Below are 14,550 nucleotides of genomic sequence, written 5' to 3'. Positions count from 1 at the left end.
GGGGGCCAAAGCGCTGGTCACTCTGGCCAAGGGTGCCCAAGGGCAGAAATATCACTTAGGAGTCAGCGTAAGGCGAGGCTCTTACGAAAATTGCAACCTCTCAGCCCCCTGGCAAAGCTACAGCTCCGTGAGTGATGTACTTGTCTGCCGTGCTGTCTGGCAATAGTGTTATTACCAGCATTAGCTCTGGCAGCGTGATAAATTCAGATGCAAGAAATAATTTGAACAATACGTCTGTTCGTGGAGGATACCTGATGAGGTGATGCATAAGTGACGTCAGCGAGAACATGGAAAACGACTTTGGAATCACAAGAATTCGTCTAATGTAGGTTTTGCAAACAAGAATTGTGACAAACCTTTGTGTGAGACAGGGTTTCAGAAATAGCTCAAATTTGCATTGTAAAAACTGAGATTTTGCTGCACTTTCCACCAGTTCTTTCGAAATGGAGTCACCTCCCATCCACTAGAAGTCAATTAGCTTTCCAACACACATTTGCTACCTTAAGAGCGTTGAAGGTTAAGCCACCCCTTAACAACTTTCCACTTTTATAAAGTGCAAAGTGAACTGTCAACACCTGGTGCCATCACATGTAAGGCTAAATCAATTCATCTCTACGGTTCACTTGAACAGGGTTGACTGAATATTCACAGACACACAAGAAAACACAATCTCAAACATATACACCTCTACAAACAGACCACCTGGCCATTGATATACAGGATGTCCAGTCAAACCTGTACAAGTGACCACCTCTACATAAGGACCACCTGGCCATGTGTGAATACTTTCTGGTGTTATCCTACTTAACTTTTCCCAATTCACACAAGCATTAAGAATCATTTCTATAGCGGCCACCTGTCCACAAAGACCAGATATCATAGACATTGGTCCCCTAAGTGGTCTTCTTAGGCAGTTGATACTGTAACTGTTACTCACAATCCGAGAACAGATAGATTAAATTGGTGTGGCCTAAATGGAGAAATCCTCACATCGCAGGAAGTTGATTATGATGGCTTGTGCCACATTAAATAATCGCTACAAGCTGACGCCCTGCAGAATACCACTAAGCCAGGCTAACCTGATTGACATTGGCGGGATCTTCCTGTCACAGCCTTGATATAGACAGGTCTCAAAATGCTAGGTGTTTGTGCACCCTGGTGCACCCAAAATTGATTCTGTGCACCTGATTTTTTCTGTGGGTGCAACGGTTGTGCCCAAATAACTTTATTAGGTTTATGAATGCAAAGACATCAAAATACATTTTGTATACTAGTATACAGCATATACTTGACATTAAAATGTTGGAAAGATAATAGAATGTCTGTCATAGTACTTGTTTTTGAAGTTGGAATTTGGGTTCATCAAAATTTTCGATGCTCTCAAACCGTTTGTGATGCTCCGGAAAATTTTTTTGTGCACCAATTTTTTAGGTTGGGTGAACCAGTGTACCTAATCCAAAAATAAATTTCAAGCCCTGTATAATAGACAGGTAAAATTAACAGCAAGGACGGCCCTCTGTCTGCCTTTGTTGCATTTCTGTCACGGGTTGACAGATCGGTTACACAAGTACAGCAATCAGGGTACTAGAAGTGGAATCACAAGGGATGGTCCTAATCATAATCCGAGGATGTGTAATTGCATTTGATCATTGACAGGTACATATGTGAGAGCGTGTTGATATGTGTTTTGGGGTCAGTCATATTACAAAGGAAGCAGTCAACACTCTCATCAACAGCACCCTGCGTTATCTATACAGGATGTTTACAAATTCATTCTTTCCTAAAGGTGTGTTAGATTGTCATCAAGTGCAGGGGCTTGTTCATTACTGCAGGGTTAACATCGACTATCATAATTCCGCCAGGTGCCATAATACGCCATCTCAAAAAATGTTAGTAAAGAGGTCTTCCCAAGATTGTCTTGAACACTGAATGTTAAATATCCTAAATGTAATACAATTCAGATATGTAGGTGTTGAAGACAATCTTGAGAAGGTCTCTATAACAACGTTTTTTGAGGTAAGGTGTGATAAGCTATTTGACGTAGCTACTCCTGTAACATTCTTGTGAGGTTAATGTATGTACAGTCACACCTGTGCAAGTGAACACCTCATGCAAGTGACCACCTTGACACAAGGACCATCTGGCCATTGTGACCACCTTTTCATAACAATTTTTCCCAAAGACACAAGGCCCCGTCTACAATGACCACCTGTCTACATAGACCCAATTTTTTATCGGTCCCCTGACAGCCTGACTGGTCTTCTTCTCAGGCAATGTTGAATGCAGAAATGTATTACACCCCTGGGCACTTTTGTATATACAGTCTGTACTGCTTAACAGATACTGAATACAGATACCAATACAGATAATGCCTTAATGGAAAGTATTACATGAAGTCAAACATGTCCTAAACCAACATTCAACAAAAGCGAGAAAAACTCTTTCACCACAATTCTGATTGAACTGAGGGAAAACTCTTTCACCACAAATCACAATTCAGATTGATCTGAAGTCCTACAGCTCTACTTTATGATTTCCATCAACTCCAGGGGCTATTTTACCAACATACATCAGAACGTTGTGACCCCTCTCTTCAAAAGAGGCATTTTGCCAGGGCTCAGCCCCACTCGCTACCTTTCTATCTTATCTACAGAAGCTTTCATACGTCCATTCAGCAAACCTGACTTTGAACCTGGCCATTTCGCTTGCAGCGTGAGTACTTAACCGTATGTGGTACATCACAGATAGGAAAGGGCAAGTATAGCCAAAGGGGTGGGGGCAAGGTTGTAAAAGAGCTACATGTATGCAATGCCAGAGCTGGAAATGCTTTCATCTGCATTTGAAATTGCCTGCCCAACACAAATTATACCTGCACAACTCTTTTCTTCCTTTAGAATTTATTTTTGAGTCCATCAAATTCAAAAGCAATGTTTAAAGTCTTCCTGGCATCTTCTTGATTGTCTTCTGTACATGAGGATTTATTAGAATGCAACTGTGCGTAAGATGTGCCAGGCAAGTTTGGGAACAGGCCAATGAATGAACCAGTGCAGGTGGACATCGGAAACACCTGCACAGCTCCAATTATACCTGCACTAATTATGCAGGTGGCATTTCCAGCCCTGAATGCTTCAAAAGTCAACATTATTACTGCCCACATCACAGGAAACGAAGTTATTTGAAGCTTAAATTCTCAGGTTATTACAGAAGGTGGTTTTGCTAAGTGTGTCAGACTTGCCTGCAGTGTCGCCCTGCTTATATCAGATTAGTTTTTGCATAGAAAAGGCAGTAAGGTAATGTAGTCGTTTCCCTCTTTAATTTAGTGAGGATTAAAGGATATTTTGCTCATAACAACCACCAAAAGGGATACAAACATCACAATAATGTAATGTGGGTGGCAACTGGCACATAGCTTGAGGCATACTGAGAAAAGCAGATTGGAATTTGCTCTCTTCACACGAAAAAAGTAGCGCGGTATTGTCTTAGCTTCTTTGCAGCTTTGATTTGTTTGGAAAAGACTAGGGGTTAAACTTTGTCACAACACTTCACTGTAATGGAAAGAAAAGCAAACAAAGCCATAGCAAATGGGAAAAATAGCCTGGAGTATACACAAAAATTAGACTTGTTATAGACTATCAAATACATGTCAGCAGGGTTAAAATTTGTCATAACAATCTAGTTAAAAGAAAAGCTGACAGAAGCCTGTGGAACGCAGAATAATTAGAGTTGTTTAGCCATTAAGATATTCTATTAACAACATGTCGGCATAACACAGACATATTGATGGGCTTGTATAATTATGCTGACTCACACTGTGTGACAAAATAGCTGTCAGTAACAGCAGTATTACAAGGCAGCCCAGGAAAATTATTTTGTGTTGCTTATCACAGTCCTGGAAAAATTATGGTTGTCAGGTAGGAGTTTTTTTTTCTCTTTCTATTGAGATGACGGCCACCGAAGTGACCCAACAAATACTGCTTTAACTAATAAAACTGGAATGGATCACAGCCCTGGCCAGCAGTCAACTTCCCCAAAAAGGCTAATTTAAAGTGAACAGTTTTTTTGTTAGGGACCTGCCTTCTGCCCCAGGATGCAAATTTGCTTGTCGAGACGGAAAATAAGTTTACCCGGTCCTTCCCAAAATGACATGAAACTGTTGAAAACGTACTTTCATGAGCTTAAAACGACATATTTTACCAGGAAAATCAACAACATGGGCTCCAAAACAATAAGGGGGAAGGATTGTTGTCGATGATATGATGTTATATACTCCATTTTAGATGATATGTAAGTTATCCTACACCATGTACATACAAATGTTCTTTTTTTAAAATTTGTATTGTTTATGTGTTTGTCAGCAGGGCTAGCCCTTTGTAATAGCCATAGGCTAGTTGGGCAGCCCTGGCTGTGTGTTCGGTGCAGCCAAACCAATAAATAAATAAATAAATAAGGGGGAAGGAAAAATATTTGAAGTTGAAGACAGCACTGCTCGAAACACAACATGTCTTTCCTAGGCCCTGTTGGTATCAGCAGGATCGCAATGAGAATTCTCGTAAGTGTTCCCGGTACGCCACATGTGACACCTTATGCGGCGCCCAACTTCTGATGATAGAACACCCGCAATAAAGCCTGTCAGCACGGCAGTCGCTTCGCATCTCTTCCCCACCGCGTGCGAGCGCGAGAAATCGCTCGGCGGAGGCTTCCGCACATTCACGCAGCTCATAAGGCATGACGTTACACCTTCAGTCAGCAGACAACTGTCAACCGCAGTTCGCAAAGCAGTCAATAACCTCGCCATGCCGAGGGCCGGGGTTAGGGAAGCTGGCACGCACCATTAGCTTAACTTCATGTGGACGTCAAAACGGACGGGCCGGACAAAAGTTCCTAGCGGTAACTGTCAGCATCTGTCAGAGCATCAGAAGTGGAATTTTATGCGGAATGCTCCTTTGCATTTCATCCTTCTCAATGCGGCAGTGTGGTTGACTTTGAAGTGGAGAAGGGCCAAGTTTCCTATAATGCCTCTCACAACAGAAGTCTACTGAAGTCTACAATAGACTACAGATAGAAATAGTCTCTCAAAGAATTAAGTCTTCCTTCCCTCTGAGTTCTCAACTTGCAGAAGCTACAACTTAAGCCTACCGAAATATTTCTCGTTCTGAAGAATGATAATCTTAAGAATCTGTCCCCCAGTTATACCCTTGGTTAAGTGTACAATTCTGTGAGTGTCTATTTCTATGCAGAATGGTCCTAAGTATTCAAATAATTCAATCCATCTCAATGCACCGACTCTGAGATAGCAAGGTACCATACTTCCTCCATTTGTTAGTGCAACTGGAAGCTCACAGTAAGCTACAAGAAGAAGAAAAGCCATTCCTCAAACTTCAAAGCACAAGATCTTCCTTAAACTGGAGCTCCTCGTATATACATGTATGTCATACAATCTGCTACGTCTTGGAATGCATAATTCTGTATCTAAGGAAAGTTACAAACTTAAAGTCTTACCTCGTCTTCAGAAGATCCTGCCTCCTGTCTTTCCTTCCGTTCCGGTCCCGATCCCGACTCGTCTGTCTCACTCTCCGCTCTTACGGGCTGTTCCTTCTTGGCAAGGTTCTTCACCTTGGGAGGGTCCTTCTTAAGGAGTTTAGACTCCGAGTCTGGAGGGGAAGTCTCCGTGAGCGAACCCGGACTGGAACTCTCCTGTCCGTCGGGTTCCTCTTTTATGATATCATTGTAGTCCATTTTATGTGCCGCTTCGTTTACTGTCACAACGATTTCTCTGTGAGACGTGTTTCTTTTCCTACCGCTGCCTCTATTTGTAGAGTTCCTCTGCTGCGGTACAGGCTGTTTTTCGGCATTGTTGTATGTCCTTTCCTCTTTGTTTCTGCGCCGACACTTGAGGATAACCACGACCACGATGGATACCAGGAGAACGAGAGCGCAGCTCAGCGCAATCACGATTATAATAGGGATGCTGAAGCCGTCGTCTTTCTGGCGGGTGTTGGCGATGTTGAACCTGTTCCAGTCCGTCACGTTTGCAGGGAGCAGGTCCCCGCCAATCATGGTCGAGCCGTTATAAACGGCGTCGCTTAAAAAGATGTTGAGCAGGGTGGTGGCAGAGGAGGGCGTGGCTCCGTGGTCCGTTACCATGACGGTAAGGGTGTACAGCCCCGCCCAATCTGGCTTGATCAGTTTGACCGTCCTGATGTCCCCGAGCTCGGAGATGACGAAAATGCCCAAACGGTTGCCATTGGTGATGGAATATGACAACTCCCCGTTAGGCCCCTCATCCCAATCTACTGCTTGGATGCTTGTTGCTAGGTAACCAACTGGGGCAGTGAGGGGGACATACACAACATTCTTTCTGTTGTTGGGGAAGGTGATTTCGGGTCTGTTGTCGTTCTCGTCCTGGACAAAGACCCTGACAAGACATGTGTCACTCATTTGGGGGACTCCACTGTCACGAACTTCAACAATCAACTCGTATTGTCTCACCTGTTCGTAATCCAACTGGTCCGCTGTGTAGATCACCCCGTTCTCGGGATTGATGGAGAACTTTCCCTCCTCGTTTCCCTGTATGATTCTGTACCTCCGCTTGGCGTTCCTGCCGATGTCTGCGTCTGTGGACACCACAGTCCCTACTGAAGTCCCCACCGCGACGGATTCGGTGATGTAGAACGGGTAGGTGCTCTCCGTGAAGGCGGGAGCGTTGTCGTTCTTGTCGGTAATCCTGATGGTGACCAGGACGGACCCCATGCGGGAGGGAACACCCCCGTCTCGCGCCACCATGGTGAACTGGATAAACTCGCGCGTCTCCCGGTCGATAACCTCGTTGACAATGATGTTGCCGTTTTCCGGGTCCACGTAGACGGTCTGGTCGCCGTCGGAGGTGGAGTAGACGACCTCGCCGTTCGCGCCCTGGTCCGGGTCGGTGGCGGTGGCTGTGCCGACGTACGTTCCAGCCTCGCCTTCTTCCGCTAGCTCAAACTCCAGCCGATCCGTCCCAAAGTCGGGGGAGTTGTCGTTCACATCCATGAGGATGATGTCAAATGATTTGTAGGACACCTTCGGCGGTTTTCCGGCGTCCTTAGCTATGACGGTCACGTTGTACGTCGGTAACGTCTCTCTGTCCAGTTTGGACGACGTGACGATCAAAAACTGTCCGTCGCCCTGCGGGACAGACTGAAGTTTGAAGTGTTTATTCGCGCCGTCGAGCGTCACGTTCACCCGTCCGTTCCTCCCGCCGTCTCGGTCTGAGACAGTGAGATACGCCAGGAAAGTCTCCACAGGCACGTCTTCCGAGAGATACACCGGTCCTTCTGACGAGGTGACGAAGTTTAAGGTCACCAGAGGCGCGTTGTCGTTTGTGTCGCCGACATTGATAAGGACCGTCGCGAAGGTGGGCGCGGAATTGACGCCCCTGTCTCGAGCCTGCACGGTGAGCTGGTAAACTTTGCCCGCCGCCGACTCACGATCTAACGGGGCGTTGATCGTTATCCTACCCGTGATCGGGTCCAAGGCGAACAGCGAGAGGAGAGAGTCCGACATAGAGTTACTGAAAGAGTACACAACTTCTCCGTTCGTACCTTCATCCGGATCGGTAGCGTTCAAGTCCAGCACGAGCGTCCCGACCGGACTGTTTTCCATTATGCTCACGGAGTAGCTCTCTTCTTCAAACACGGGGCTGTTGTCGTTCGTGTCCAAGATGTTGACGTTCAGAACCTGGCTGTCATAGCGCCGAGGGTTGCCGCCGTCGAAGGCGGTGAGGACGAGGCGGTAGAAGGAGCGCGCCTCCCGGTCTAGCGCCTGCGCCACCACCAGCTCCACGTTCTTACTCCCGTCCACGCCGTCGAAGATGTTGATGTCGAACGGCGCGTGGTCGGCCGAGGTCTGTAAAGTATAGGTCTGGACCGAGAACCGCTCGGAGTCCAGGTCCGTGGCGCTATCGAGCGGCACGCGGGTGTTGACCGCGGTCGCCTCCGAGAGGTCCAGGGTGACCACGCTGCTGCGGAACCGAGGGGTGTTGTCGTTCTGGTCTTCCACTGTGATCCGCACCTGGATCAGCTGGAAGAACTGTTTGGGCAGCATGGCCACTTCAAGCCCGACCTCACAGACCTGCGCCCGCGGGCACAGCACGTCCCGATCTATCCGCCCATCCGTGGACAGCACCCCGGTCACCTCGTCCACCGTCACCCGCGACTGGGACGAGTTCGACAGGATCGCGAACGTCCGAGGCGTCGCGGCGCCCACCACTCCCAAGTCCCGCGCCAGGTTCCCGATATAAGTGTTCGGCGGCTCTTCTTCCAGCACCGAGTATCTCACCTCGGTCCCGCAGACGTTACAAACCGTGAGAACGCTCAGCAGGAGAAACCGCATACTTAACGTCCGTACCTGGGCCATTATGGTCTTGTGAGACAAAAACAACACTTTCACTTGGTCAGAATAACACGGTTTTACGTCCCGAGATTTCTCTCCGCTTCTTCTCAAAACAAAGTGGCCAGCTGTACCCGTCCCTCTGTAAACAGTCGAGCCTCCCGCTACAATAGCTCACGTCCGACAAGTAAATCTTCTGAGCAAGCTAAGCTTTGCCCGTAACGTGAATGCAAGCCAATGCTAGCTCTGAATAGAAGCGCTTCCCCGCATCCAAAGCGTTACATACAACATACCTTGGTAGTGTGACGAGCGTTTTAGAGCGTCGTAAGGAAAGGTAAAGCAAGCCCGAGCGGAGAGGTACCGACAACCCGTTCCAATCGGTTCCACACAGATAGCGTTTCTGCTGTGCTGACGACTGATAACGACGGCACTGAATGGGAGACGATTTATCTCCCCGTGTACTCCTGTCCCGCTGGTATGTGGTATTGCCTAGCCGCTGGCGAGAAGTACACACACATATCCTCACATCTGACTCACGGGCACCGGTAGGAAGAGAGAGGGAGAGAGAGAAATAAGGCGAAGCGGCGCGGTTTTAAAATTATGTGGTGGTGGTTCTCTTTCCGCGGGCGAACTTTCAGAAGTGGCCGGCTTTCCACCTTCGGAAACAAACCGACTAGCGGAGAAATTAAAGAGGAAATCCAAACGCGCGGTTATCTCCTTGAAGAAATACGCGAACGCCCTTGGAGAGAATCTTCACAAACGCACGAAGAAATCCCCAAGAAAGAATATTAAGTCCGACAGCGATTCACGTCCCCTCCAAGAAAGTCCTCGAAGAAATCCTAGTGTATCCACACGTCGCACGGTGGTGGTAGTCCTGTTAGGTCTTGGGGCCTGGTGTAAGAAACCAACAAACACACACAAACACTCCCCAGGCAAGCTCTCGATCGAGGAGCGGAGTCGAGACGCGTCCGTCCGCTATGGAGTGGTCACGAGAACTGAGCCAGGAAGGCGGTGGAACGGGGGGCGGAGCCTAGGGTGTCCCGTGGCCCCCGCAGCGTGGAGAGCTGCCTTAATTAAATCTATCTTTCACACGTTGGCTGTCATCTATCACCGCTGAGGGCTGGGCTTCCCCGCTACTCTGCTCCAGACACAACCAACCGTATGCAAACCGTCCCGCTGCATTTACAGACAAGACAAGACCACTGCGCAAGAACAGGGGTGGAGCGAAGGGATCGTGTGGCTACAGATTTTCAACTCAGTGCCCTTAATGCTTATGGAAGACTCATCGGAGTCAGAATATCAAGTGTCGTTGTGAACGTTCGTAAGATGGTAATTGTTTATCAAGATCTGATATGGTTATGATCTTTATTTTCAGGTGATATTGTACACAGTTTGTGTATAGGAGGTAGTGATTATGATTGGGGTGATGCATTTTCCAGATGGGGGTACTGTATCAAAAAGGTGCGGTTCTCGCCCATATATTTGTTACAACAACCTGCTCCGGGGTGAGTGGTCCCTAGGGGGCGCTGCTAACATCACAAGCAGTGGCGGGAATGTAGACTGTATGTTCCCTTGGTATGTTCCCAGGCAAATATCGATTGTGTAGTGTTCGCGCCACTTTGATCGCCGGAACACAAGTTACAAGCTCGGCTCCTCAATTTGCGCGATATTTGGAGCGCGGCCAGCCAGCCGCCGAGCTCGGGTCGCGAATGCGGCGGGGCGGGCTTCAGATCGCGCCGAGGGGGGCACGGGGTTCACCCGCGGAGCTCTGAAACTGGAGTGTCGGGGTCGCGCGGGGTTGGGTCCCGCCATGGGTTTGCGTTCCACACGGACGTGTCTGACTCGCGCAGTTCTCTTATCTTCACGCCGAAAGTAATTACGCTTCATTATCGGTAGAAAGCGGTAGAAACGCGGGTAATTAACAATCGCCCGGCCGGGCAGAGATGGGAAAGCTTAGGCACCAGCCAGGCGGGTAAAGACGCCTCTAGCCGCGCGGCAGACCGTCGCACGGTCCGCCGATCATCTCTCCGGTCTCTCTTTACTAAGGCGGTCGTTCAGAGTAGCCTCTACTAGGCTCCACAGGTCGCTGGAACGCTATCAAAATAGTAGAAGTTGGCCAAATAAAACAGAAAACACGTCAGAGGAGTTAGATGGCCGAGGAATACAGTTTGCACCTCTGGCGTGTTTCTATCTTTTTTGGCCAATGTCTACTACTATTTTTCCAGGAGCCCATGGAGCCTGGTTGAGGCTTAGGTCGCAAACTGTACTTCTCGGCGATCTAACTCCTCTGGCGTGTTTTCTGTCTTATTTGGCCAATGTCTTCTATTTTTCCAGCAGCATGTGGAGCCTGGTAGAGGCTACCGCCGACTCCGGTCTCTCTTTCTGTGCTCAGGCGGTCGTTCAGACTCTCGGAAAAGTTTACACTCCAGCGGCGCGTGGTCTGAGTAAACTGAGCTTTGAACTCTAGAGTCCTGAAAATAGAACACAAGGGAGCGAGCAGCAGGGTCTTGGGCAGAATATTGGCTGAGAAATTGAAAATCAACCCCTGTACGTTTTATCAATTCAAGCCGCGTCACTGATCAAGAAAGACGAGCGAACGGCATGGTCTTGGCTTCGGGCTAAAGACCTAAAGGAGCGACGGGGTGGCAGCTGGGAAATTTGTTCGAAAATTGAACCCTGTGTTCCTCCGATATCCAAAACACAAAGATTAGAGAGCTTGCAACAGACATTGGTTTTCGCCTACATATAAAGGCATCGTCGGCGCAACGGTATACCCCTCCAAAAGAAACAGGATTCAAGTTTCAGACAAATTTCCAGCCGATCCTTTGACACAAAGTAAGGCCTTGTCGCTCTCTACGTACCTTTCTTGTCTTTCTTGATCTCTGAACTTCAGTCAGAAGCATTTAAAGGATTATGTTCAAACAAATTTCATAGCCAGAGGCTAGTACATGTTTTTTTGGTGAGATTAGAAGAAATTGAATCATACGGTATACGGTACAGCAGGCAAGGGCACCGACAGCGATTCGATTACTCTCCAAGCAGACGTTAGGATATAGCTTGAATGGGTCGTATTTTATGCGGTTTTGTTGGCCTGTCTTTTTGCCAGTTTTTCTGACCTAAAAAACGACAGCAAGAAAGGACGACAAAAAATACATCAAAAGACGTCCAAAGCATGTCGGAACCTAAGTTCTGATTGAACATTGAAGGTTGGGCGACGGTCTGAAGATTTATCCGAAAATGAAATTCTGTGTCCTTCCCACTCCCAGATCTCTTAGATCAGAGTGGGTACTCTCCAAGTAGAGGTTGTTTTTGGGCCGTGTTTTTGGTGTCTTTTGTCAGGCTTTCTATTTTGTACGGATTTCTTTATGTCCCCCGGCCAAACTAAGAAAACGGTAAGGAATAGAATAGAAAGCGCGACAACTGAAACGCCTATAAAATACACGCCAAAAAACAGCAGGAGCCGAAACCTCTGCTCGGAGCCGAAACCTCTGCTTGGAGCACAGAGTGAGTGGTGCTGTCAGCTGGGTCTTACACTCAAGCGACTGGAACTTCAGTGGAAGATTGAAAAGCGTTTTTCCAGACGATGTTCCCGCCAGCTCCCCAAGTGTGCGCGCAAATTTACGGCGCTGACGGGAACCCTGTGAGCTCGTCGGTCTGACCTTCGCCCCGTGCCCCCCGCTTCACTCGACATTAGGGTAAAGCCGAAGAAGCCTCCGGAACACAACAAGCGGTAAAAGCGGCATTTTTCATACACTTCGGCTCTATCGGTCTATAAATATTTATCGTCACTACTTTACACAAAGCGCGCGCGCGCCGGGAGCGTAAAAAAATGAAAGGAGAAAATAAAAAGACTCGCGTAGCCCTCTAGTCTCGGCGGTGGCCTACTACCAAACGATCCGTCTCCGTTGTATTGTAGAGTTATTGTCTCGTCTTCCGTGCAGAAAAAAGCCTGTCTGGGTGCGCCGAGTATGACCGATGCGTTGCTTATGTTGGGGGCGCTCTTGTCTGCGCTCGCCAGATCTATACGTGCACATTATCCCTATGTAATAACAGGAGAGCGAGCCGACGCCGGGTCAGGATGGCGGGGACGTGGAGGGACGGGAGATTGAAAAACCCGCATGTATCATGTACTCTGTGCAATGCCCCCGCACTTCATGATATCGGAAGAACAAACGATCACGACTCGTCAGAGGCTAGGTGCGCCACTGCACCTCTTCGGTCTATAGGTTTGCATGTCGCTCGTACATGTATTATGCTAATCTCCAAGCAGAGGTTAGGCACCGGCTTGTTTTTGATGTTATTTTAAGGCATTGGGGAGGGAGGGGGATTGAAAAGCCTCTACGATCTACAGGTTTATTTGTCGACATGTCGGTAGTACTAGTATGCTAATCTCCAAGCAGAGGTTAGGCTCTGGCTGCGGTTATGCAGATCCTTACCCAATGGGTGATTGTAACTTTTAAAACTTCTTATAGAAAAGGCATACGGACGGTGTAAGATAATGATAATGGTGACAGGTGGAAAAAGAAACAATTTATTATAAGAACTGCTTCAAAATACAATCTTAACTTTTTGGCTAAACCATCCTAGCTGAGTTGCGGGGAGGTACTCTCCAAGCAGAGGTTAGGCGTTTTGAATATAGTCGTTTTTATCGGGCTTTCTCAGACGGTTTTGTCATTTTTCTTGAAGTACGCCAGTCAAGGTTTTGACACAGCAAGATAAAATACAAAATAGAAAACCCTATAGAAACGACAAAAAAACGTTTAAAAAACAGTCGGAGCATAACCTCTGCTTGGAGAGTACGAAGAGGTGTCGTGCTGTGCCCTTACCTAAAAGTGATCCTCATCATTACCAGGGAGAGAAAAGATGACAGACCAGTCCTAACCTTTTTACAGACCTTCCGTTAATTGTCTCCAACGATTATCACAGAAAGAGTTAACGAAAGATCGCATGCGGAGGCATTTAACCCGATCAATGAAGCCACTCTCTCGGCACAAAGTTGATCAAAACGTTCGGAAGACACGGCGAGAGAGAGTGGCGCGAACAAAAGACTCGGTCTCGCGATGTGTAGTCAGGCAGAACCGGCGGAACCGACGAGTCTATGCGGTTAGACTCATCACAGACTCCGTGGGTCGCAACATTACACCGGTCACTTTGTATTTGGGGAGAAGATACTCAAAATTGTAGTCTTCAATGGGAAGAAAACGCTGTTTTCGACAAGTATCTTAATAGCTATGTACGGGTGGGGATAGTCGCCAAAACATGTTTCAGTTTGACGCAAGGGTAGCAGCATTGCGCCGGTCACTTTGTATTTGGAGAGAAGACACTCAAAATTGTAGTCTTCAATAGATGTTCACGTCAAGTATCTCAATAACTAAACCCGTGGGTATATTGGCGTTTCAGATTTGTACATCTATCAAATCCAGCGTTTCGACGCTGAGTCGCAACATTACACCGGTCACTTTATATTTGGGGGAAAGACACTCAAAATTGTAGTCTTCAATAGATGTTCACGTCATGTATCTCAATAACTATGAACTCGTGGGGATGTTCGCGAACTTATGTTTCAGGCTTTCTTGTTCATCTGTCAATTCTAGCGTTTCCTTTTAGTATGAGGCCGGGTCGCAACATTACACCAGTCACTTTAGATTTGTGAAAGGGCACTCAAAATTGTGGTCTTCAATAGATCTTCACGTCAACTATGAACCCTGAGGAACCTGCCCGGAAATATGTTTCAGTCTTGTCTTGTACATCTGTCACTTATCAATTGATTCCTTTCCGTTTGACTCCGGATAGCAACATTACACCGGTCACTTTATATTTAGGGAGAAGACACTCAAAATTGTGGTCGTCATTAGATGTTTACGTCATGTATCTCAATAACTATGAACCCGTAGGGATGTTCGCGAAAATATGTTTCAGACTTCTTGTCTTGTACATCTGTAAAATCTAGCGTTTCCTTTTAGTATGACGCCGGGTCGCAACATTATCGGTCACTTTAGATTTGTGAAAGGGCACTCAAAATTGTGGTCTTCAATAGATGTTTACGTCAAGTTTCTCAATAACTATGAACCCGTAGGGATGTTCACGAAAATATGTTTCAGACTTCTTGTCTTGTACATCTGCAAAATCCAGTCTTTCCTCTCCGTTTGACGCCTCACATTTTACATCTGCTTGAGTGAACAG

The 14,550-nt window shown here is 47.2% G+C and overlaps 1 protein-coding gene across 1 annotated transcript in view; it reads right to left on the bottom strand.

The window, feature by feature from the left end:
* Positions 1-9,521, bottom strand: part of LOC118419491 (protocadherin-7-like) — a 77,605-nt gene extending 68,084 nt beyond the window's left edge. The window contains exon 1 of the mRNA XM_035825896.1: positions 5,500-9,521. Coding sequence (XP_035681789.1) covers positions 5,500-8,394 — 2,895 coding nt within the window. The 5' untranslated portion in view covers positions 8,395-9,521. The remainder of the gene's footprint in view (positions 1-5,499) is intronic.
* Positions 9,522-14,550: the final 5,029 nt, after the last annotated feature.

Source organism: Branchiostoma floridae, chromosome 7, assembly GCF_000003815.2.
Source record: "Branchiostoma floridae strain S238N-H82 chromosome 7, Bfl_VNyyK, whole genome shotgun sequence".
NCBI lineage: Eukaryota > Metazoa > Chordata > Leptocardii > Amphioxiformes > Branchiostomatidae > Branchiostoma > Branchiostoma floridae.
Note: the sequence above shows the minus strand (reverse complement) of the source record. Positions and strands in the feature narration are given on the sequence as shown.